The sequence below is a fragment of the Sceloporus occidentalis genome, unplaced genomic scaffold (genome assembly GCF_023333645.1).
Source record: "Sceloporus occidentalis isolate IW3139 unplaced genomic scaffold, rSceOcc1.0.p SCAF_5, whole genome shotgun sequence".
NCBI classification, from domain to species: Eukaryota; Metazoa; Chordata; class Lepidosauria; order Squamata; family Phrynosomatidae; genus Sceloporus; species Sceloporus occidentalis.
The window spans coordinates 70,769,814-70,796,375 of NW_028316985.1; the positions used below are offsets into that span (position 1 = coordinate 70,769,814).

At 39.2% G+C, this 26,562-nt stretch overlaps 1 protein-coding gene across 1 annotated transcript in view; it reads left to right on the top strand.

Moving 5' to 3' along the window:
* The first annotated feature begins 415 nt into the window (after window positions 1-415).
* The window catches only part of CPED1 (cadherin like and PC-esterase domain containing 1), a 127,094-nt gene continuing 100,947 nt past the window's right edge, over window positions 416-26,562 (top strand). The window contains exons 1-3 of the mRNA XM_089524359.1: window positions 416-541; window positions 1,011-1,471; window positions 24,659-24,836. Of these exons, the coding sequence (XP_089380485.1) occupies window positions 1,220-1,471; window positions 24,659-24,836 (430 nt within the window). The 5' untranslated portion in view covers window positions 416-541; window positions 1,011-1,219. The remainder of the gene's footprint in view (window positions 542-1,010; window positions 1,472-24,658; window positions 24,837-26,562) is intronic.

Sequence of the window (26,562 nt, forward strand, 5' to 3'; positions counted from 1 at the left end):
TTGCTCAGTTTAGTAAGAGACACATGTGGGCTTCATAGGATTACAGACTTACTCCTGAATAGGCATCTTCAAATCAGCCTATGCATTGCTATGTCCAGCACATAATCTGAGACTTCCTTGAAGTGGTTTTTAAGTGTAGAGTAATTTTGTTTCCCAGTGTATCATTGTGTTATGCTTGCAGTTGCATACTTATGCCTGAGTTTTCTGTAACCCGGCCACTTTTTGTTTTTTATTTCTTTTTTTCTTTTTGCAGTTCCTGTATAGTTTGGAAGGATAGCGCACGAGAGGGAAAAGGACATTGTTTCTGTGATCCAGCACAGCTTCCAGCATGTAAGCCTTTTCAGAACTTGGTAAACTTAACCCCACCCCTCAGGGCAGTCCTGCTTTTTATTTATATGTCTGTGGTCCAACTGAGTTCAGATGGAGTGCTGTGTGCGTGTGTCAAGATGAGCTGGAGTCATGAGGCTGGGCTGTTCCGAGTGGTTTTAATCAGCCACCCTTTGGGAGAAAATGGAAAACCTCTGACAGGGCTAAGAGCTGAGTAAGTAAACATAACTTTGAACTCAAAAAGTTACAGAGAGAGAGAGAGAGAGAGAGAGAAGTCTAACAGAGGGAAAACTAGCCTTTCAGGGAGCATTTTCGGTGAGGAACGGCTGTGCACGTTTGCCGACAGGAAAAGGGCAATTTAAAAGAACTGCAATGAAGGAAATGGTATATTGGAAAAAAAACCCAACAGAATGGGAATTGGACATGCAAGAGGGGAAAAAACTGCTTGAAAATCCTTGACACTGTTCGACTGTGTACACACCATATAATAATGTTTCACTTATTGCTTTCTTCTTGAATACATTTCCCCCCATGACACTATTGTGTGGGTAAGTTTTCTTTTATTTTTTTCCTTTTCCAAAGGGTACGATACCTTCTGTTAACATTGCAGGATGCTTAATTCTGTTTGTTCACAATCCACACGGTGACTTCTTTTACTCCTTCCTCCATTCTCTTTTGTACAGATTGGACACTGCTTCTGGAAGGATTGTTCATCCTGTAGTCCTGTAACTTCTTACCACGGGAAAGCTCAGGTCCAGAGATGACAGAGAGAATTTGAGCTATTGCTGGAGAAAGCCTACATTTTTCTTTGCATTTCATGCTGAAGAAAAATAGCCGCTCTGACTGCTATTACAATGTGGAAATGGGACGAAATTAGAAACTTAAGGTGGCCATGTCTTGCTGGCAAATTCTGCCTGGACGGAGATGGTTTCGACTTCGCCCATTCCTAGTAGTGCTGGCACTGGCTGCCTGCCTTTTTTACCAAACCCTGACACCTTTAAGAACGAGGAGGTATCTTCCAGCAGTTGGCAATGGGGTTCTATCAAACAAAGTGGTTGAAGGCCAGCATAGGAAGCACAAGGAAGTCTCTGAGAAGCAAGTCCATTGCTTCCTTTCTTCAAACAACCTACAAGCATGGAAGGAGGTAAGAGAGCCTGGTGGTATTGAATGCAAAACTGACTCAGAAGCTGGAGGAACGTGCCTGGCAGGCACAGCTAAAATTAACCTTTCAAATAAGCTGAGAGGGATCTGTTTTCTAGCTAATAAGTGTCAGTGAACAGAGAACAGGGAAAAGTTAGGATTGGGTTCCTTTTCTCAGTGATTCCACCGAGATGACATTGTCCCCAAAAAATGGTGGTCTTGGGGCAGCAGGCTGTGCATGAGAAATGTAGACACAGACAGATAAACATGTGGAAGGATATAGACTGCATCTGCACTGTAGAGATGATACAGTTTGACACAGCTTTAACTGTCATGGCTCATGCTATGGAATCCTGGGATTTGTAGTTTGATGGGGCACCAGAGCACTCTGACAGGGAAGGCTAAATAGTTTACAAAACTACAAATCCCAGAATTCCATGGCATGAGCCATGACGGTTAAAGCAATACCAAACTGCATTATTTCTGCAGTGTAGATGCAGCCACAGAGTGCCATAGCCTGACAAGAATTACAACACTCCACCTGAGATTAAGTGTGCTTCTGTTGCCCCCAAACCGAAGGTGTGATATGAGACAAGAGTAATATGAACTGGCAAAATAGGATGAAGGAAGCAAGAAACAGAAGCTTTCATAGACAGAGTATTGTCCAACCCTCTGGACAGAGGAAGTGGACTACATCTGTGCTTCTTAAGATATCTGATGTGGGAGACTGCCCATTATTTTTTTTTCCCTAACATGCCAAGGACCAATTGTTTCTCTCCTGGAAATCTGCTAGGGACTGGCAGCCAAAGGCTCTGGGACTAGCACTAGACCTGGGACCACCAGTTTGAGTACCACTAAATAGCTCCCACCAGCCCTTTCCCAATCACAAACCACACATTTTCATAGTTTTCATCATAACTATGGAAAGTCTTGCAATGGGGTTAGCTGGCCAGAGAGTTTGCCTTTTTCTGAGCGAATTCAAACTGACTCATATCATAATACTATGCATTTATACCAGACGTAAGTCCTATTGTGACCAGTGAGACTCACTCTTCAGCCAATGGATTGTAGCTTTGATTATTTGGATGGGATATTTTCCTTCTATATATGCTGGCCTAGTATGATGTTCGCTTTGAAGTCCAAATCATTTGATGTTGGCATCTAGGGCAATTTAACATATATTCTCCTGCTGTACTCATTGCGACCTGGAACAACTAACGTGAATTTTAGCACAGCAGCTTGGATAAGTAGAGGGGTAAACTTGTTTTACCCCAGCCTAATTTGTCAACCCCATTCAAATCAAGGGGCTCGATAAACCATATTATATATCCTCCATCTGTCCCAATTTTGTAGAGAGAGCCCTGATTAATCATCTGTTATCCCACCTTTTTAGCTGCTTTTAAAATGTCAGAGCTTTTTTCCCTTTTTCCCACTTTCCTTCTTTGTCCTCAGATCACTTCAACTGCTGCAAACTGAGTTTGCAAAAATTAATTTGTACCCAGTTAACTCAGCAGCCAGGTAGAGGAAGGAATGAAAAAGTCCTACCTTTCCCAGTGAGTCAGGCAAAATCAAACTGCTGCAGCCCCTCTCTGCATGTATGCTCTTCCTCATTAATAACTTATTCTGTCTGATTTTGCTCGGTCACGTGTGTCTTAACAGGGACGTAGCCAAGGGGGGTTCTTGGGGTCCGGACCCCCCCTTCCATTAGAGAAATGAATGGTGTGTGCTGCTGCGCCGCCGCGCCCAAGCCCCATTGTAATGGTGGCACTTAGTCTGGACCCCCCCCCCCCTTCCTAAAATCCTGGCTACGTCCCTGGTCTCAAGAATCATCCTTGAAATGTTGGGGTTATGAGATTTCATTACAAACACGAAAGAGTGAAGGGGTGAACTGGAATGGTGAATGGGTAAATGCTATATAGTTGGTTATGTTTCTGTCTGTGGTTCTTGCTGTGGTTCTGGTGCGCTACACATAACACAATGAATGTACGTCAGAGTGTCCTGAATTTGTACAGTGAAAAGAGGCTTAATGTTCATTTTCTTGAGGAAAGTGGGAGTTCTTGTAGGTTTATGAATAATTTTTTATTATATTTCTTTCCTCCCCATTAACAAAAACTTCAAGATGTTCCATCTCTGAAGATCTTTCTTAATATCTTTACAAAATCTTTCACAATTATTTTGGAACAAGTAAAGGTTTTTATTTGTCAAATCTATCCCTAAGTATCTCATATTTTCCCCACTTTATATCCAGAAAGTCTTTGTGATTCTTCTATATGTTCTTTTATCAAGTTCTAAGTTAACCTTTTAGTCTTCCATTTATTAATTTTAGATCCTGAGAGTAATTCAAAATCCATCAATATTTCAAGCAGAGGCAATGTGGAGTCCAGTGGATCTTCCAACACAATAACTACATCATCTGCACATGCTCTCACTTTAATTGAGCCTTCCTTAAATTTCAAACCCTTAATTTCCCATATTCTTCTGATCTCTCTTCCAATGTCAATATAAACAGCAAAGGTGACAGAGGACAACCCTCATTCCATGTTTTTATTCATTTATTATGTTTGTTTCCTGCCCTGCCCTGCCCTGCCTTCCAGCTTTAGAAAGTGAAAAAACAAGACATTAAAGAGAAGGGAAGAGCAGAGAAAAGATACAGAATGTAGATCAGTTCTTCAAGGCCAGAATAAAGTCATGATTTATATGGGGACACTTATTTTGCATCCAGTTCAGATGAGATTGTTCTTGCTTTGTCTCCTTCTCTTGTCCCCAAATCTTTGCTTCTGTATCTCAAGGGCTACCTGAGAAGTTGAGTCATGCACAGGATGGCTTCCTCTCCTCCATCCCAGAAACCAGGAAGGTTTGCATTCAAAGTTAGCAGAGTTTGCATAGACCTGTGTATTCCTGCATAGCAAAAGACAGTTGAACTACAGTAGATGACCTTTGTGGTCCAATCCAACTCTACAATTCTATTATTGTCTTCTTTGCTTTGATGATAGGATGCTCTCCATTTTCAGGGCAACTCCACACACTGAGCAAAAACATTTTATTTACACAGGAATAAATTGCACTCCATACTTTAGAACTGCGGTGGGGGAACCTTAGGCCTGGGGCTGAATAAAGTCCTCCTCGGTTCCTTTTCCTTTGGATTCCCCAGGAAGTCATGAGACCTTGATGCCATGACCAGATTTTGCATGGATACCCTCTCCCTACTTGCTTGTGGTGTTCCATTGGGTTAACTCCAATTTATGGTGACCATATTGTGGGGTGGTGGTGGTGGCAAGAGGAGGTTTGCTGTTGCCTTCCTTTAAGGCTGAGTGTTATCTGCCCAAAGTGAGATTCTATGCCTGAGTGGATTTGACCCCTAGTCTCAAACCCACACTCAAACCACTACACCACACTGCTTCTCCTTAGGTTTCATAACACAGTAAGAGCTTCAAGTAAAATATTGGTATTTGGGACCCCATTCCTTTGGCCTCATCCAGCACTAGAATGCAGCTCCTGAGAAGTTCTCTGAACTTGAAGTTGGCCCTCACATTGAAAGAGGTTCCTCACTTTTGCTTTATGAAGTAGAGAACAAATGCATTTTATTCTACCACATATATATCTTGCTGTTGGAAAATGTATGTGTGAAGTGAATGCTCAGTGAACTTTTAAAAGGAATTTACCTCTGCCCTCAGTGTTCTGCTCTGACATTATGAAAACATTAAAGGATATAAAATCTTGATTCTTCCAACACAACTTTTTTTTTATATAGTCATTGGAGTGAATATGTTGTACCACTCTTCAAAATGGAGTTAAGGATTTTATAGAGCTAAGACACACAGATCAAATGGTAAGGCTTCATTCAAATGACCTGAAGGTTAATTAGCACAGTTCCTTGTCCTCAGATAGCCCTCCTGAATCCAAGTAGATTTACAGTATCTTAAAGCTAAGAGAAAGTCTATTTTCAGGTTCATTAAACAGCCTTCTGGAAAGCTACCAAAATGACAAGAAATCAAAATAAACTTCATGGGTATGATCCAGATTGAAACCCAAGGGGTTTAAATATGATGAAAATCAGCTGAACTATATCTCTCCCCCTCTTTACATCCTACTCTTTGTTTATGGATCCATTGTGCCTGAAATTAGAATTTGTCCTTGAGTTACCTACTTCAGTGCCGTGTAATACTCTTGTGGTGAAATATTTAAACCTCCTTCACTTGTTTGATAGTTATTTATGAAATGTACTAAGTGTACTCATGATACTATTAGCTATTTTTATTGTGACATCTTTGATTAGTCTTAGTACAACTGCATGACTTTGTGTTACATCTCTAGGAAGCCAAAAATCTGCTATAAAATGTGTGCATGGCTTTTAAAAATTAATTGTCCTCCAGGCTATTTTTCTTATTACAAAAAATGCATCATGGCTATAAATAAAATAGACCCTTCTGTCCTGATTATTATGTAGCTTGCCTCTAGATAGACTGCATAATCCAGATTTGTTTCCATATAAGAAGCCTGAATGTTCAGGTATTCTTTTGCTGGTTTGCTGAGTAACAAATCCAAGGAAAATTTGATTAAATCATAGGAAAGGGGAAATACATTTTGGACTCAAATTCCTAGGATTTCCTAGCCACAAGAACCAGTGTCCATGCTGGATGGGGATAAAGGGAATTTATCCAAAATTAATCTCCCCCCCCCCCCCTTGGCATAGTTTTCCTCAGTTCTAGTAAGAAAAATGGCAAGGTTGTTGTTGTTGTTTTTAAATCCATAGAAATAAAATTCTTGGAGTTTTACTACAAAAAATTAAAATTTCCAAGCTCTAGATCTAAAGACAAAATTGTACTTTCAAGCACATACAGCAAATAATCTGTCTCAATGTTCAACTGCCTCAGTGTATGGATTACATACATATCCTCCAATGTCTGGATTTGGCTGAGACAGTTCAGATTAATTCTCTGTCATCCCACTTCATCAGCTGCTTTTAAAATGCCCCAGTTTTTCTTGACTCCTCCGCTTCTCTTTTTGTCCTCAGCTTACTTCAATTGCTGCAAATCAAAAACAAAGTGAAAAAATAGTTTTCACTCAGTTAACTCAGTGGTGAGAGGGTAAGAAAGGGGTAGAATCTTCTTTCCCAGTAGACTCAGGCAAAGCCAAGTAATACAGCCTTTCCTAGCTTATATGTTCTTCCTTAATAATAACATTTGCGCTCTTGACCGCACTCTGACTTTTCTTGGCCATATGTATTTTCATCTGTGAAATGTTGGAGGGCATGTGTCTATCTATACTAATCTTAGATTTTTCATATAGATTTTGAAAATGTGGGTAGGTTAATCACCAAAGTTTTGCCATGTTGTAAATATCATTAACATTGGGGACAAATATCTAGTTCTAGGACAGAAAGCCATCCAGAAAATAAAGCAAGATGCAGATATGGGATAGAAATTGATTCAATGTCTGATAAAGCTTTCAGAAGCTTTTCTGGTGTTGTGCATGCTTGCTGTTGCACCTACTATCTAACATTAAAAATGCATTCAGCCATTTTCTGGCCAATTCCTTTGCATATTTTTAAAGGGAAGTATAAGATCAGATGTTGCCCTGAGTATGGTTCTTCAAACAGTCACAGAATATGTTTATTGCTATAGGAAGTTTTTTCCAGGGATCAGTTCTGAAGTGCTGGATCGCCTCACCTCTGCAGTTGTCACTTCACAGAGAAACCATGTTCACATGATATACACAAACACAGACACTCACTCAAATACACACTGATATGCTATTGTTTATACGTGAAGGCTTTAGCCTTTTGGTTAAAAATGTCATAGTTAAACAACAACTAGCATAACTACTAATAAAAATTTCACTGTTATATCGGATATGTTTGCAAGCCTATGCATGGTTGCAAACTTACATGGGAGTAGGCTGCATTGACCTCAGTGTTCTGACTAAGCATTAACAAAAGATCTTCAATCAGCTGTCATGCAACTTTAAGCTCTCAATCCAAAATTCACTTGCAAAGAAACTGTACTGTTAAAATTTCCAGATATAATAGGTAAATAATATGTGGTACAAATGTTTTAACAGCATCAGGCAATCAATCCAATTAAGACATCAATTTTAGAACATTGATTTAAAACAAAAACATGTAAAACACATGTTACATATTAAAATACAACACAGCCTATGTGCAGCCTTCTACCTGAATCCCTCACTAAATATCTTGAGGCCACAATGCCAGATCCAAGGGAAAGTCTTAAGGAAAAGGGGGGAGCGGGGAATGAAAGGAGCCCAAGAACTGGAATTTTCCAGCCAATCTAGAAAAGGGATCTGTCATGGTGCCCCTTGATTTTCCTGACAGAAACTGTTTGGAGAGGGGCTGGGGCATCTCTGGCAGAAGCCTGCAAGGCCAGGAAGGGGCATAATCTGTCTCATGGGCCAAGGGTTCCTGACTTCTGGGTTATATTTATTTTTCTTCTTTATCAACTACACTGATTTCCTGCCTTGCTTCCAATAATGTTAAGGCTGGTTTCCCTCCCTCCTTGCTTTCTTCTTACAATCTCATAAGGAAAGGAAGAGTAAGAGAGAGCGAGACTGGTCTAAAGTCACCCTGTGAATTTTCATCCTCAAACTTCTCAGTCCAATCCTGCAATCATTACACCACATTCATTTTACACATGGGCTCTCTTTATATTGTCTTTATGTATTGCTGTTGTTGTTAACTGCCCTCGAGTCAACCTCGACTCATAGTGACCCTGTGAATGAGACCTCTCCAAGACCCTCTGCCCTCAACCACTCTGATTAGGTCCTACAGGCTCATGGCTTTGACCTATCTGAATGAGTCCAACCATCTGGCATGCAGTTTTCCTCTCTTTCTACTTCCCTCTACCTTTCCTAGCATTGTCGTCTTTTTTTAAATGATTAATGCCTTCTCAAAATGTGGCCAAAGTACAACAGCTTGAATTTCATCATTATGGCTTCTGGGAGAGTTTGGGATTGATCTGTTTTAGGACCTATTTGTTTGTCTTTTTGGCTGTCCATTGTATCTTAAACATTCTTCTCCAGCACCACATCCCAGATGAATTGATTTTCTTATTGTCTGTTTTCTTCACTGTCCAGCTCTCACATCTATACATGATGATGGGGAATACAATGGCTTGGACAACTAACTTTAGTGCTCAGTTGTATATCTTTACACTTTAGAATCTTGTCTGATTCTTTCATAGCTGCCCTGCCCATTCTTAGCCTCTTCTGATTTGACTGCAGTCTCCATTCTGATCAATGTTTGATCAAAGGTATGGGGACTCTTTGACTATTTCAATTTTCACATTGTCTAGGATGAATTCTTCTAAATCTTCCATGTTTTGGGGGGATTTGGGCGGGTGGTTGTATTCAGCATTAATCGAACCTTGGCTCTTTGCCCTTCATCAGCAGTTGCTCCAGGTCTTTGTTTGTTTCTGCTAGTACTATTGTGTTATCTGCATATCTGAGGTTTTTAATGTTCTTTCTCCTGTTTTCACTCCTCCTGCCTCTGATTCTAAGCCTGCTCTGCATACGATGTTTTCTGTACACAGATTGAATAAATAGAATAATAGTATGCAGCACTGCCTGACCCCTTTGCCAACTGGGAACCATTCTGTTCTCCATACTTAGTTGTGACAGCAGCCTTTTGACCTAAATATAGGTTATGCCTCAGCATAATAAAATGTAGTGACATTCCAGTTTCTTTGAGAATATTTCATAACTTTTTGTGATATATGCAGTCAAAAGTTTTACTATAATCCATAAAGCACATGCAAATTTTCTTTTGGAATTCCCTTGTGTACTCCAGTATTCATCATATGTTTGCAATGTGATCTGTAGTGATGCTTTCTTTCCTGAAACCAGCTTGTACCTCTGGGATTTCTCTCTTGGTATATGGTGTGTGTGTATGTTGTTGTTGTTGTTGTTGTTGCTGTGTGCTTGCAAATAGTTTCCAACTTATGGCAACCTTAAGGTGACCCTATCACAGCCAGCCAGCCAGCCAGAATGGTGTAGTGGTTTGGACATTGAATTATGATCCCAGGGATCATGGTTTGATTCCCTGCTGGGCCATGTAAACCCAGTGGGTGACCTTGGTCAATTCACACACTCTTGACCCCAAAAAAATCCTATAATAGGTTCACTTTATGGTCACCATCAGTCAGAAATGACTTGAATGCACACAACAACAACATACCACATACATATATAATAGTTGTGTGTGTTTCTGTGTATGTGTGTGTAGCGAAAAAGGGAGGGAGGGAGGTAGTTGTTGTGTGCCTTCAAGTAGTTTCTGACTTATGGCGACCCCAAGGCTGATTCTGGAAGCTAAAGAGAGTCAACTTTGGTTAGTACTTAGATGTAAGAACACCAACAAATATCAGGTGTTGTAGGGTACATTTCCAAGGAACTGGCAAAACTACCTCTCAGTATTACTTGCCTAAGAAAATCTATGATTTATGGGGTCATCATGTTAACAGGCAACTTGAAGGTACACACACACACACACAATAATGAGCAATGGCGTTTTGAGCTTAAACACCATCCTGCCTCCCAAGTTAAAATACAAGTGACTGACCACATGAGTTGTCCAGCCCACTCTTTTATGTAGGCACCATGCCAACAATCAAAACATCTCTCTTTTATTTAGTAGCTGGTGTTATATTTGGGTAGAAAACAAGGAAAAACAAAGTAACATTCCACTCATTTCAATCCAAATCCCACTCATTCTGAACGAAAATACTAGTGACATAAAAAGCTAACAAATCTGAAGTTGGTTCCAGAAAAACAAAACAGGAAATGAATTTCTTTCTGGCAATGTGGGAAACATCTAAACATTAATATAAAATAAAACAGATCCTAGAAAAACACATGGGGGGCTGTGTACAACTGTGGTGGTCTGTGTAGTAATACCAATATGTATGTTTTCAGAATAACAGCAAAAGGACATACTTGTTATATTGTTAGCAGCTATTGTGAATAAAACATTGACCTGGGTAACGGGTTTTCCTTGAGTGATCTCCTTCTTTGGACTCAATGTCCAACTGATTCGTTTGACACAAGCAGAAATAAGACAGTGAGAACCTACTATAGCTTCTCACTATTGGCGGTCCCTCTATTTAACTTTAATTCTCTATTTAAGAATTCCCTTGCCATTCACATAAAGTCTGGGTGGTGCACAGCTGGCATAGTGGGTTTGTGCTGTTCTCTATCATTGTGTTCATTCATATGAAACACTCCACTGTGGTTAGCTTGCTTTTGAATAAGTAATTTCACCCTGCATTTCAACTATACTTTTGTAATCATATACCAAAAGCTGTCTACTTTGTTCCTGTGTTATCACAACCATATGGTAAAGGAGAAAGAGAAAAAACAACTTTAAAATTTCATGTTATACCATTATCTTTATTGAAGATAATTGAAAAGGCTCAATTTTGAGAGAAGCTGGGCCCCTAGGCCCAAAAGTAGTCTTGTTCCACCTTGTAATATTTCTCTCAGAGGCCCTGGCTATGGAATATTAGAGTGTGGTCAAGATGGTAAAAGATATTGAGAAAGAACATACAGTTTGGAAAAATTGCAGCAGTTTGCTTTTGCCTGAAGCTACTGGGAAGGGCAAGACATCTTTCCTCTTTCCCCTGCTGAATTAACTGAGTGCAAAACTACTTTTTTGCTGTGGACTCAGGCCTGGTACAGACTGGTGCCTTGTGCTGGCCTGAGCTGATTCTAGGGCCGCCATGTTGACGTATGTGCGGCACAGTGTCCAAATGGCACCACACCACACATACATCATCCATGTGTGCGGGGACGCCAATGGCAGCCTGGGCACATCCCAGAAAGAACCCACTGGAAGTGGCTTCTCTTTACTCCTCGCGGAGACCTCACCATTTGGTTGGTGTGGCCTCCATCCTGGGTAAAAACGGGCAGCTGCAGGCCACCCTTTTGGGGCGGTCTGTCCAGCACCACAATTTGCAGCAATTGAAGTAAGCCAAAGACAAAGGCAGAAGGTCAAAGGGGGAGAGAAAAACTGGGGAATTTTAAATGCAGTGGAAAAAGTGGGTTAATGGAGGATTAATTGGTACTGCCCCTGCCAAATTGAGGCAGTTGGAGGTTATGCCACTCCCAATAACATTTACTACTGCTTTTGATGCCTAAATTGGGGAAATCTGAAGGCCAACTGCCTTTGGAAGTTTATGTTTTCCCACCATTGTTCTATCTGAACATGTGTGTGCATGTGCATGTAAATCCAGCCAAGGCAAACATGATGACCTATTGAATAAACAGCAGACATTGCAGGGTGCCGTTCTTTTTTAGGCTGAAACTCCCAGACTCTCACAGTCTTTGTGGCCACTGTACATGCAGGCTGGGATATTCTGGGAGCTGTAGTCCTGATTTATAATGGCTTTGGACTGAATTGTCATTCCAAGCAGTTAATCAACATAACCCAATGTTTAAAATGTGGGAGGGTTGAGCAGATCCAGGCAGACTGTGTTGCTTCCGGGCACCCTCCTCCAGCGTGATTTCCCTTTGTGGGTTGTGTTTCTAATCAAAGTTAGACATAAATGAGGCTGGATTGCTGAAATTACATTTGATGCCAGAAGAATCTTAAAGAAACTCCATCTCCTCCCCACTCTAGTTTGGAAAGCTTCAGCCATTTAAAGAACAACTCCCGCCCCCTATTTTTGGCCAACAGAACAATAATGATGTCTTTATCAACAAGTTCTTGAGCCAATTTCATATTTAAACAGAAACCGCTTTGAAATTATGCAAGTTAAAGAGAGCGCTAGAAGACAGCAAAATGCCTTCCATTAAAAATTAAATAAAAAAGTGTTCTTTTTATGCATACTTGTTTTGTTTTTTTAATGGAGAAAAGTAAACTGCTGTCTGTTTTGCCATAAGTAGTGGCATTTATGTCATTTCAGCTTAGCACTTACATAGATCTTACAGTTTTATCATTGAAAATAAAACATCATTGAAAATAATAATATGAAAGTCTCATTGCTTTCCTGGTTTGTCTACCAGTGCTTGGGCTGCATCTGCACTGCAGAATTAATGCAGTTTAACACCACTTTAACTGCCATAGCTCAATGCTATGAAATCCTGGGATTTGGAGTTTGTTGTGGCACCAGAGCTCTCTGTTAGAGAAGACCCTAGAAATATTGATTGGGTAGAAAACACACACACATTACTCTGTAGAATCAGTATGTAGAGAGATCTTGTAGCACTTTTGAGAATTAACATTTCTGTATTGTACAACAAAATCCAAAATGCACAAAGCAGCAATACTTCTGTTGGGCAAACTCCAAAGCATAAAATACACAATGCATTGGCTTTTTCATCAGGCAAAGTCATACAGGAGAAAAAAAGATGACAATGTTGGAGTGACAGGCCTACATTCTGTATCAGATAGTATTAAAAGAACTCACTGTAAACAAAGGCCATTATCCTTCTTCATCATATGAGGACTAGGGACAAAGGGCAATAAAGAGAACTAAGAAAATTTCAACTTCATTAGCAACAAAAAGTAACTTCCCTTGGGATCCAGTTGTCCCTGTCCCTGTATTGGTTTCAGTTCTAACATAAATGAACTGGGAGCATTTTCAGACAAGGTATTTATTGTCAAATTCACCTAGCCTCATTCACTGAATTTTGCGGGTTCTGCAGTGCTGTTGTTAGGGCTGTAAAACTTTTTGACTATTTTATTGTCTCATGAAAAGTCAAATAATTTCCATAGTTTTCTAGCCACTGAGTTAGACAAGAGAAATTTCTACAGTTTTCATCTGGTTTTCAAAAATTCCCAATTTTTTTGTTGGGGGGGGGGAATTATTCAGCTCAGAAATACACATGTGTATTTTTAAAGAAAAAACATCCCCCCAGAAACAAAGGGGTTTATTTTGTACAAAAAAACATGTTTTTGACACAAAATCCAGACTTGCAACCCCCCCCCCATGTATATATTTTGAGGAATATTATTTCCAGAAATGCTGTGAGATGTATGAATACTAGACAAAAACTGTTCAAAATGGTTGTCTTTGTTGCTTCTGGTGGTTTTCAGCTGCGATACAGTTGGGAAACAATTGTTTCAGCTGGGGAACAAACCATGAGCATTCTTTCCATCTCTTTTTTCCTCCTGTTGTTTCTTCACTCTTTTTTCCTTACTGAACAAATATCTGTTAAGGAAAAAAAGAGAGAAAAGAAAGCATTGCTGTGTAGTGGTTTCTAATTTCTAGCATAAGAAGCTTTCTGTCTAGAAACTCAGTGAAGGAAGTTCTTGGAAGGAAAGTTTCCTGGCCCTGGCCCTCATTCCTAATATCAGGTCACCTGATATTCTTTTAACCATAACCTGACAAATCTTGTGAAAACATCTACTCCAATACCCTCCAGGGTTTTAGGTCCAGTCCTTTTTATGTTGTTAGCTGCTTTCAACTTGACTTCGATTTATGGCAGCCCTATGAATGAGAGGCCTCCAGCGTACTCTATCCTCAGTCAGTCTGCTCAGGATTACAGACTCAGGGCTGTGGCTTCCATGATTGAGTATCCATTGGGAATGCAGTTTTACTCTTTTCCGAATGACCAAGCATTATTGTCTTTTCTAGTGAGTCATCTCTTTTCATGATACATCCAAAGTACGACAGCCTCAATTTACTCCAATTCTAAGGAGAGTTCAGACCTGATTTGCTCTAGGATACGCCAATTTATCTGTCTTTTTAGCAGTCCCAGTATCCTCAGAATATTTCTCCAACATCATATCTCAGATAAGTTGATTTTCCTCCTATCACCTTTCTTCACTGTCCAACTTTCACAATCATACATAGAAATGGGAAAGACGATTACATGTACCATCCTAACTTTTATATTCAGTTATTTATCTTTGCACATCACACTCTTTATAGTTGCCCTTGAGAGTCCTAGTCTTTTTCTGATTTCTTGACAGCAGTCTCCATTCTGATGAATGATTGAGCCAAGATACAGAAAATCTTGAATTATTCCAATGTCTTAATTGTCTATCATCTGTAAATCATCTGTGGTCAATATTTATATGAGAGGTGTGGAAAGCGTAACTCTCCCAATGTTGTTGGACTACACCTTCTAGCATTCTTCAGCATTACCTATATGCTAATGGGAGTAGTGTTCCTTTCCAACAACAGTTTACACACTTACAACAGGCTAGGGCTGATGGGACTTTCAGTCCGACAATATCTGCAGGACCACAAGTTAACCAGACATGCTTTACAGGTTTTTACTGATATTGCTGATTCTCCCTCTGCATTGGCCTTTCTGCAAACATGCAAAAGTAGTTTGTATTTAATTAACTCAGAGGGTGAGAAGAGATAAGAAAGTGTAATTTTGGCCTTCCCAGTAGGCTCAGACAAAAGCAAACTGCTGCAGCCTCTGCTAGATTGTCTGTTCTTCCCTATTAATAACTTTTACTATCTCCACCATCCTCTGTTGGTGCTTGGTCACATATATCCTGGTTTTCCACTGTGAAATGTTGGAGGGTATGGATAGCCCACAGTGTAGTGTTACCAAATGAACAAACAATTCATCTCTTTCTCTTTCTTTCTGTATCATATGAGAACTGAGATTTGCTCACAGTAGCAACAGATCCTGGTGTTAGTTCATTTTTGGAAGGAAACATGATAGGAATCCGAGCAGAACTGGTGAGTCTCAAGGAAAAGCATAACTGGAGAATGGATAGGTGGAAAGGAGGAGGGTGGAGGAATTTTCTTTATTGTTGTAGTTGTTTTCTAAACAGTTGTATGTTTATTGATATATGTCCCCTTCTATCCTGCACTTCAGTATCTATCACAAGAATGGACAACTGTAAAAGATACAAGGGGCAGTTTTCTGCACTGGGACACTCTGGAGGCTGCATGGACTTGCAACAATGCCAAACAACAACAAAACCAGAAGTGACCAGAACTCCTGGTTTTGCAGAAATTGGTATTTTTTGAGGTACAACAGTCCAGAGAATAGGGATGCAACCCACTGAAAAGATAAATAGTCATTCCTGAAGGGTTCTAAGAGAAATATACCCACATCGTCCAATTACAGAAATGTGATACCATTTAATCTTCAGTGACTCCATCATATGGGATCCTGGGTTTTATAGTTTGATAAGGCTAGTGAACAATACCATGAGAACTTTCTGGCAGAGGATTCCAAAAACTTCATGGAACTGCACATCCCAGGATTCCAGAGGGATGCTCTAACTCTGGAGTGTGGATACAAACCTGGAGTGGAAGACCATTTTTTTTTTATGTCAGGAAAAATGTAGTCCAAGAAGTCTGGGGTTGGAATCTTCTTGCAAGTAGGAGAAATAAGGGCTATTGAAACAATTGGTGTTTTAATACCAGCTGTTTGGATTGAAAGTGGTCTGCTGGTATCTGCATTCACTGCCACTTGTGTAACAAGAGATCCAACAATACTCCAACTTTGTTTTCCTCCTCTAGAAATATGTTGGATTTAGTTCCTGGATTACCATTCTCCCACCCCCATATGTGTATGCTATTTTGTTGTTAAGAGTCCATACCTCTGCATGTATAAGTAATGTCCTGTTTCTTTTGCTTGACATTTCCATCCAGATAAATATATTCTATTAAAGTATCATGTACACTTATCTGTTTGAAAATTTCTCTGGAGTGTGGCAAATCATTCTCCTTTAAGAAAAGTAAAAATAAATAAATCCTCCCACACTTTGGATAAGAGCGTGTTAAGAAATGTAAAGACTAGCAAAAGTATAAATTATTTGAACAGACTCTTTTCATCTCTCAATATGGAGTCTTTTTGTGCCAAGATTTAGCCGGAGGTACATTTTTATGGCTTCAAAAAGGGAGGTGTGGGGGTGAAGAAGCAAGACCGGCAAACCTTTGCATAAATTGGGACATTGTATCCATAACACTGGAAATTCTGACAGACTGCAACCAATAATTAGAACAGTATGCCATTTTAAATACAGAATGGTTAACAATTTAATAGTACTCGCTCAGGAGAGGGAAAACACAATTAAGGTTGGCAGACTTTTTAATTAAAATACACTGAAAGGATATAAAACACAACCCAAAAGAAGAGGAAAGAAAATATTATTGGCCAGCATTTCAGTATAGCAAAAATAGAAAGACTACTACTGTTTAATATCAATGTGTTGCTTACAGCAGGCTTCAGTAGCTTGGACTCTCAGATGTTTCTGGGCATCAGCTCCCATAATACTTTACACCATTAGCTATGTTGGCTAGGACTAATGGGAGTTACAGTCCAACATTTTCTGGAGAACCCCATGTTCTTTATCCCCTGTAGCACAACACAGAACAGACATTTCGAATTTCCCCTAGATTCCCTAAAATTTAAATTCTTTGAAATCTGAAACCGGTTTTCCCAGACTGAGTCCGAAATCTCTGTTCAGGAGATTATACTGGCTAAAGAGCCCTCCTTCCACTTTCCACCTTTGTCCTCAGTTTATCTCAGTTACTTCAAACTGAGTTCAAAGTGCAAAAGTACAGTAGTTTGTACTCTTTTAACAAAGCTGGGGGGGGGGGGCACATAGAGAGGAGGAAAAATCTTGCCCCCCTCCGTAGATTTAGGCAAAAGCAAACTGCTGCAGCCTTTCCTAGTTTGTGCCTTTTCCCTCATTAATAACTTTTGCCACCTTGACCATACTCTGATTTTGCTTGGACATGTTTGTTTTCATCTGTGAAATCTTGAGGGCTATGGAAAGGCCAACAAAAATTGCCACTAAAGAAACCTAAATTCTTGTTTACTCCATTACCACTACTTGTGTCTTTCTCAGGTAGGAGACATTCATCCCTGAAAAGCCAGATGAATCTTGTTTTATATTATAGGATCTGTTAAAAAAAAAAAAAAAGCTAAGGACAGATTTCAAAGCCATTTAAATCAAGTCAATGGTGTTTTGCAAAGACGTTTCTTAAGAAAATGTTTGTACTAATTCTTTCCAGAAACTGAAGAATCTAGCACAAATGCTTTTGTCTAGACTTCTTGGATGAAATCTAGATGATCTATTGTACTGTTTTCCAAAACTGGCTTGTGCAATGATTTCGGAGTTTTTAAAAGAACTATTTTTAACCATTAACACTGCCCATGATGGAAAATAACTGCTTGGGTTGGATGTATTCCAGTCATGTCATTTATTCCATCAAAATGGTTTTCCCTCATCATTGTTAAAGTGTAGAAATGAAAAGATAATTATTTATTTTGGGCTTTCAGTGATAGTAGGCCAGAACTTTTATGATCTCTCTTCTGATGGGTTGTATCATACTAATTTGGCTCTCCTTTTGTGAAAAGCTGTTTTAAAAAGTCAGGTGCTTATCACGCCAGCCAGATGTCATGGGTTATTCTATCTAAAACCACTTCTCCTGTGCTTAGAAAAATAGCAGAACAGTACTGTGTTCTTTTGTACTACTACTGCATTTACACCTCAGAGGTATTAGTTCCTGCATTTACTTTCTTACACTTGAAATACAGCAATGCCATTTAGACCAGCCTGTTTGTTCTGCCTTCTGCTCCATGTTTAGTGTTTTATTAAGGACTTTTATCACACAAGGAAGGAAACTGGAATTAAAGCAAGATATCCTGTTGCTGCTTTGCATTTCATTTGTTTTTGTAGTGCAACTTTTAATTGATAGGAAAAAAAAACATCAATGGTCCCTAATATTGCTGCTTAGCTACTAGTACCCCTTGTGTTCTATGTCCCTTCCAATATGATGGCAGTCACTCACATGGGATCTATGGGCATTTCCAAGCAGGCTGTTTTCCTTTCCTATTTCTTTTCTTTTTTCTTTTTGTTATTCCACTGCATTGTCATAATTGTGCAACTGCATTTAAACAGCCCTAAAAGGCATGCTGGGTAGGTTATGGGACTGGAAGGCAGGGTTATGGAAGAGAGTGCAGGATCATTGATCATGAAAGTGGCACATTTGCACAATTACAGAGACATGTGGTAATGAGTGCTGCCAAACTGATATATTTCCACTTCTTTATAGCAATAGCAATAGCAAGTACATTTCTATACCGCTTATCAGTGCACTTAAGCACTCCCTAAGCGGTTTACAATGTTTAACCTAATTCCCCCAACAAGCTGGGTACTCATTTTAGAGACCTGCAGGAGGATGCCAGGCTGAGTACTCATTCAGGACAGGGGAAACACAATTAAGGTTGACACACTTAAAGGATTATAAAACACAACCCTTTACACTAACACAATTGCAGCGAGACAGAAGGCTGGTGTGATAAAGTCCCAAGTGAAGTTGGAATTGTACAATTGATCAATTATTTAATTTCAGAATTATATAATGGCATTACTGTGGAACCACCCCCACTCCCTGCCCAGATCGGGAAGATAAGCATACATCATTCCACTTCCCAAAACATTTTTCCTATGTTTTTCCCCATGAACTAACACTTGTCTGGTTCTGCTTTGCTATATTACTGTTTAAAATTTTATGTATTTACTCTTTATTTATTTTTAAACTTTCCTTAGACCTTCTATAGGCATTAATTCTCATCTTAAACATTTGAATTGTACTATTTTCCCCCTTTGGGGGAAAAACAATTTAAAAACATACCAGAGAATAAACAGACCATGGAAACTCTCAGAAACTCCTGATGTCCTACCAGAAGTAGTCTAGGGTTTCTCTGCTGCAGTCTTTGGTGAATCTCCAAGGGAGGAGTAATAAAACCACATCCACACTATGTTCCCAATATTGCAATGAAGCGGAACAAAACATTCCCACCCAAAGTGGTTACAAAATCATACAGTGATATGAAGTCATTAACAGATTGTTTCAATTGGGAAAAGAACTGATTTTTAAATGACTTAACATTAGTTCAGACAAATACAGCACCAGGAGAGCTACAACATTGTGAAATAAGCTCCAGGTGAGCTTAATGCAACTGTGATACGGCAGTGTCATGTGATAAGTTCCTTATACTTTGGGAGCAAATGTTTATATTACAAACAGCCTTATTAATTTTTTTGGCCAGGAATTCCATGTCTCTGTGGAACCAGAGAGAGAGGAAATGTTTTTCCCTCTATGCCTGTGAAATCATTTATTTATCAGTTTTAATCATTTTCTTATCTCCACAATATGAAATGGTAGGAATTAGAGAAGGAACAGAAGAAGGGAGGGCTGATTCAGGAAGATTGTACTGTTTCAATTGCATTCTGTTATATTGTAATGTGAGAGCTACCTTCGCATAGTGGTTCAAGTGTTGGAGACCAGGGTCCGATTCCCAGCTTGGCCATGAAACCCACTGGGTGACCCTGGGCAAATCACATGCTCTCAACCTCAGGAGAAGGCAATGGCACACCTCCTCTGAACAAATCTTACCAAGAAAACCCATAATGGGATCGCCGTAAGTCAAACATGACTTGAAGGCACACAATAACAACATATCGTAAGGGGAAAGACCCTATAAACACTAGTAATAAGAAGCTATCTTTCTTAGAAGTCAGAACTGTTTCCCTGCACAAGGCTGTTTCCAATGAGGAGCACAAGGGACAAGAGAACACATGTCAGGTTCTGAGAAGCTCCAAATGAGAAGCAGAACTGTTAAAATACTTTAGTATCCTCAAGCAAAAGAGACACCTGCACAATGAACAGGCTTTTTAATATTTTCTCCACTGTAGTTCTCTTTCCCATAGGAGATCCTATGGGAAACCATCCAAGTGAATCAAGCTATCTGCTGGGAAGGCTGCAGCTGAGAATGGGTGGAGCCATATATCATCATGAATGGAGCCAGACCCAAAAGTAGACAGAATTATATATCTCGCTATCTGGCTCTCTCCTTCTTCTTCTTTCCCAGTGCTCCCTACTCTTTCTCTCTTCCATTCCACATAAAACTAGGCTGGGGGATACAGATTTCCACTCCCAGATGTATGGGAAAATCACAAGCAGACATTTCCTCAAATTCAGTAGAAAAACACGTTTCTGGAAGTTCAGGTGAGTGTGCAACTGTCCAGCTCTTCCACTGTGTGTGCCTGGATAATATATCTGAAATCCCAATCTAGACTGCAAGTAAAATGAATAAAATAAACAGGACATAAATGTAAAACAGTGAACAAAATATTATTTCATTTAACCAACTTTGCCAAAAGCCAATGCAGATCAAAAGGTTCTGGAATAATTGTGAAGTGTAAGTAGATGCTGGCAGGTTTCCAGCAGAAGGGAATTCCACAGCTGTGGACTGATCATTAAAAGTGTTGCACTGTGATCCTTTGCTGGCTGTCCTTACCTGGCACACTGGCACATCTTTTCTTCAGCATACAGCCTCCATTGGGAAATAGAAGATGACACATAGGGTATGCTGGACTGAAGTTGGTACAGGGTTCTGGTTGCTAAGTTCTACTAAAAGTGAAATTTGGCTCAAAAATAGAGTTGATAGTTCAAGATTGTCCCAGGTTCTGAGATTTCTCAGCCAGACCCTAGATTCCGGGATGGTCTCTGGTGATGTTATTAAGAGTTATGCATTAAATATCAATGCTTGCTTAGAACTCATAATACAAACACAAATACACACACACACACACACACACAGAAAGAGGGAAGAAAGAGGGAACTGTGGATGATTGAATCCTTGGATAAAGAATCAGTGGATATGGAGGGCCTGTCTAGAAATGAAAAGAGAAGTCTTAGCTAAAGGAGCTGTTCCAAGATCAAGGTGAAACGGGGATTATTCCTTCTCTCTTAGGTAGATGGGACAAGGAAAATTTAATCTACCCTGCTTTCTTTTAGCCAAAAGGTGGATGCAGAGCAGAGTGAAGGATGAGCCCAGGCATTAGAACACTAGCAGGGAAGAAAACGTCTTTTTAAGTTGCAACAACAAATCAATTGAACCTTACATTGTTATAACTTTTGTTATATTGATATTACATCCTGCTAGCTTGGAATTGTTATTGTTATAGTCATTTTTATACTGTGTATTTGTGATTTTGTGATTAATGTTTATATTGTAATTTGTGTGTTGTTGGGTTGTAAAATTCACCACTGTAACCCGCCTTGATCTCTGGAAAGGCGGGCTAGAAATAAAGCTTTTATTTTTATTTTTATTTATTTACATATTATAGCAAGCTGCTGCTCTACTAGCTGAGCTGGAGATTTGCACACATAACTTTCCTCTTGCCCAGAACTGAGCCCTCCAAAGCAGGAGAATTTGAATCTTCAATTTTCTTCCTGTAGATGGCCCATAAAAACTGGAGACTCAGGGCCAGGCCCTGAGATCTGGCAGCCATACTCAAAATGCACTTTATATTAAATCAGAATAGCAAGTATGCTAAAACAGCCAGTTACCAAAGCTTGCCATTTACCATGAAATTTACAATATATTTGCTTATCCAGGAAGTTATCTACCGCTTTATTGCTTGTGATAATGGAGGTTCTGCATTCTTGCAACATTTTTATCTTCACATTATTTCAATCCTTCGATGTTATATGATCATTCATAAGTCACATCATCCCATAATGATCTTTCTGGCAAGACTCACTGGAGTTTATTCACCAATGGATCTATTGTATTCTAAAAAACACTTTATATTAAAACATTACTTTTAGTGAAGAATTTAGTGTATGTTTCTCTCCCTCTATATCTTAGGCAAAACTACATCTGACAAAAGAGGAACATGAATGCATATGTGCTCTTTTTAAAAATCTTTATTGAGTTTTATTATATAAAAAAGGGGGGGAAAAAGAGAAGGAAGAAAAAAAGAACAGAAAATAAAGGTTAAAGAAAAAATAGTGAGGAAAAAAGTAGAGGGAAAAAGGAAAAATATTTGTCTATACACACACACATTTAAATACAGAAGGAATGTATCTTCTATATAGATAATCGTACCCCATCATTGTTCCAACATTAAGTGACTTAATGTTATTTTCTTGTTTATCATATCTGCTCTTTTTAACCTTTTGCAAATAGTAGCTGGGGGAAATCAATCTTTATTTGAAAGCATAATGTAAACTTTTCTACATACACCTTTCTGCCCAACGAAATCAATGCACACATATCTATTGGGGAAAAAGCATACATGAACATTCTCTAATGTAAATTGGGCTCCCTTGTTCCTATTATCAGCAAAAGTTTGGAGAACTGATATTCATTTTTCAACTTCTGTTACATCCTAAGCTACAATTTTCAAGTCCATCTATTTCACAGCTCACTCATTGCCAAAAACTGAAAAACCTAAGATGAAGTGCATTTCTGCCAAAATATATGCACAAATATCTTTGTTCAAATTTGAGTTACTGCACTGTTCATGGAAACTGGAGAGCAAACAAATCCTCCCCTTTCCTTATTCCCAGTATATTTTGAATATGCTTACATGAAAACCAGCACTAAGTTTATACCTAGAAGAAGATATCAGGCCTCAAGTAGAAAGCATCAGGAGGTTTTAGTAGGCTCCGGATTAAGAATAATTGAATAAAGGTGGCAAAAAATAGAAGCAGAAAAGGGAAATAGAGGATTAGGTCTGCTCTAGAAGCAGGGGTGTTTTGAGGTAAAATAGCATTTAATTTCTCACTACAGGACAAATAGGTTATAAATACGACAAGGACAGGGAGAGGATAAATTACAAGACTGTAACATAACTCCCATGTGCTCATCATTTCCTGTTTACTCCTGTTACTTTTGCTTATGATGACAACATAAATAGTCTTGTTTTATACATTTGTTCAAGATATTTAATGAAATGTGGATGAATTATTTCAACAGCTGTATTTCAATCAACTGTATTGATTCTAGCTAGGGGAAGATACAAGTTTGGCTTTAAAACAGAGAAGCACTAGTCATTCATCAAAGATTGAAAATTGGGATGTGTCTCCCTCCTACAAGGAATCTTATACTTAGAGCCAAGTGTAACATAAAACTACTTCCTGTGCATGGGGAAAGGACTGCTGTGAATGTCACTTTATAGCTGGCTACCAGGCTCATAAACAACTGGAAATTTTTTGAATGACACTTGTTTACACTGAAACATCTGCCTTTCTCCTTTTAGCCATCACCCATTGAGAGATCCATAACTGCTTGTTTGCATAATGCTTTCTATAAACATTCCAGTAATAAATTTAGCAAATATGAAGGTTGCAATGGTCACCTTTCTATTTTCCAGATGTAAAAAAAAAAAAAACCCTTTTATTTTATTTGTGATAGATGATGAAAATTATGATTCTGTAAGCAGCTGCTGTTATTTTTAAAAAGCTAAATTTGATGTCAGACCTAATTAGGAAAGGACTCAAAAGTAAAACTGCCAAATTATGCTGATAGAAGCCTGTAGTGTGACCACATCTAGGAACTATGTAAAGTTGTAGCAACCACACCTAGAAAGGATATTGTAGAGCTGGCAGAGTTGAAGAAAAGGACAACCAAAATGCATAACTGTAATGCTGAAAGCAAATTCCAGTGTGACGGAAGGTTACAATTTCGGGGCTGTTTAGCTTAGTAACTGGAGAGTATAAGAAAGTGAATATGATGAAGACTTTGTAGTTATAATACTACAACTCTGGTCATCCACTGAACTAGAATGGTGATATAGGACAAAAATAAAAGGGAAGCATGTTTTCACACAGTGTATAGAGAAATGGGGGAATTTGTTGCTGCAAGTTTTGATACTCTAAGAGCCAGGACACTCGGAGACCAGGGTTCAAATCCTGGCTCAGCCTTGAATAAGTCATACTCTCTCAGCTGCAGAGGATGGCAATGGCAATCCTGATCTGAAGAAACTTGCCAAGAAAACTCTGTGATCCGTTTGCCTTAGGGTTTGCTCAAGTTGGAAACAACACACAACAAGAAGATAGCTGGCTGGCTGGCTGGCTGGCTAGATAGATAGATAGATAGATAGATAGATAGATAGATAGATAGATAGATGATAAAGCTGTCAATTGCTTAGTTACACTGGCTAAATATTTAGTATTGGTATGAGGATCAGCATATTTGTTGCTAAGGAACAAAAGCAAGAGGATGTTATTTTACTCATGTCTTGGTTGAAGGTTTTCTGTAGGTAATGCATGACCAGTGTGGAGAACAGAATTCTGGGACTGATAAGCCTTTAGTCTGATTGTTGTATAGTTATCTGAAACCCTTCTATGGAAAATAAATATTATTTTCTGTGTCATAGAAAATTCCTGTGTCATAATATCTCACAGCTATTTGCATTTTCTTGTGTAACACATAAATCTCTCTTCTTTTTTTGTTTTAGACTGAGGATGCCATTTTTAAACACTTTAGAAGCCAGACAAGAGCAGTTATACTTTACATCCTTTCTTCTGGCAATAAACAAGACCTTCAATTATATCGACATATCCTTGCACAACACAATTATGTGGTTACAGTCCTTGAAGATGGAAAACTGAGCAGACATGAAATCCCCAATCAAGGTGAGAATACATGGTGAAACAGCAATGTATTTCCTAACTGTAACACGATCAGATTGTCATATTTAAATGGCTATATACTTTGAGTTTATAAATCTGTTTTTGGTTAAAGAGTTAAATCATATTATGTTCTAGAGTTACCACATACTATATTTACATTTGTGTGTGTGTCTGAAAAACTTATTCAAAAGGAACTCAAAGGCACCTAACAAATCAGAAAAGAGAAAACATTTAAGAATTGTGAAGTCGAAGGCTTCCATGGCCAGCATCCATAGTTTTATGTGTTTTTTCGGGCTATGTGGCCATGTTCTAGAAGAGTTTTTTCCTGATGTTTCACCAGCATCTGTGGCTGGCATCTTCAGATTCTCTGAAGATGCCAGCCACAGATGCTAGCGAAACATCAGGAATAAAATCGTCTAGAACATGGCCACATAGCCCCAAAAACCCACATAAAACCATTTAAGAAGTATTTGACATACCTAATAAGAATGACAGCAGAACCCCAATATTAATGTAATAACAACAACATTTTACAGAGGCTGTAGTAGGAATTTTATTTGTAACCTAGCTCAAAAGGGCATAGATTTGAATGGATTTTGCATCCCAAATAAAAAATGGTTTGGCTAGTTTCCCACTCATGGTCAAGTGTGATATTTCTACCTAGGTTGAGATCCTAGTTGTTCCTCTGGCAACATTATGCAAAAAGGGAAGGTGGTGGTACAGAATGGTGCATGGTGAAGAGCAGTGGCATCACTAAAGGAGTGCAGGAGGCGGCTTGCACTGGGTGACACCTCAGAAGAGGGGTGACACCCAGTCAGACCCTCCTCCCATTGCGGGGTGAGAAGGAGCGAGCATGCCCCTCCTGGTTTTGTCTTGGTGGCTGCTTCCTCCTGAGGAGGGGGCTGCCACTACAGGAAAGGAAAAGAGCAAGTGAACTTCTTTTTGCAGCTTCTGCCCCCACCCTGGCAACCACACACACACACACACACACCAAGTGACACCAAAAGAAGGAAGGAGGAGGAAGCTGTGTCTCAGGTGCTTATTTCTTGAATGTCTGGCTATGAGGTCACCTTAGATTCAAGGTTATATGTGGCAATTGTTTTGGAATATCACCTGTGCTGGGCTTTGGAGCTGACCATTTCATGATGGTGTGTGGCTGTTATCAGTACATGTATTAGTCACAACTGCCACCGCTGCTGTTTTTCTCTTTGTACAAGGAGGCATTGAATACCTCCTTGCACGAATGCAGAACTTTTCAATTCACTCAGTACTTTCCACTACCTGTTAGCCACAATTGGATCCTCACTACGTGAATAAGCTATGATGAAACTGGGGCAGGCTTTTCCTTTCACTGCCCTCTCCTTTTACACTATCAATAGGGAGATTGGGGGTCTTGCTCTCCGTTTAATGCTCCATCCAAACTTGGGAAACTTTGGCTTCCTTTCACCGGTTGTTTTTAAACTATGGGTTAAATAAATTGTGGTTCCTTGAAATGCAACATCATGGGAAAATGGAAGCAAATTGTAAATTAAGCTAAAACCCATTTAAAGGCAAAAAACAATGGTTTTATCTGAAATGGGCCTTTATGTTGCTCTGTCAAATCCCTGCATTCAGTTGAGTTCTTTTGCTTTATATTCATTTTTTACTTGAATAATATTCATTCATGTAGTCTTGCACTAAAAAGTATGAAGAAAATTTAGCTCACAACAGTCTGTATAGGGAGAAGGGG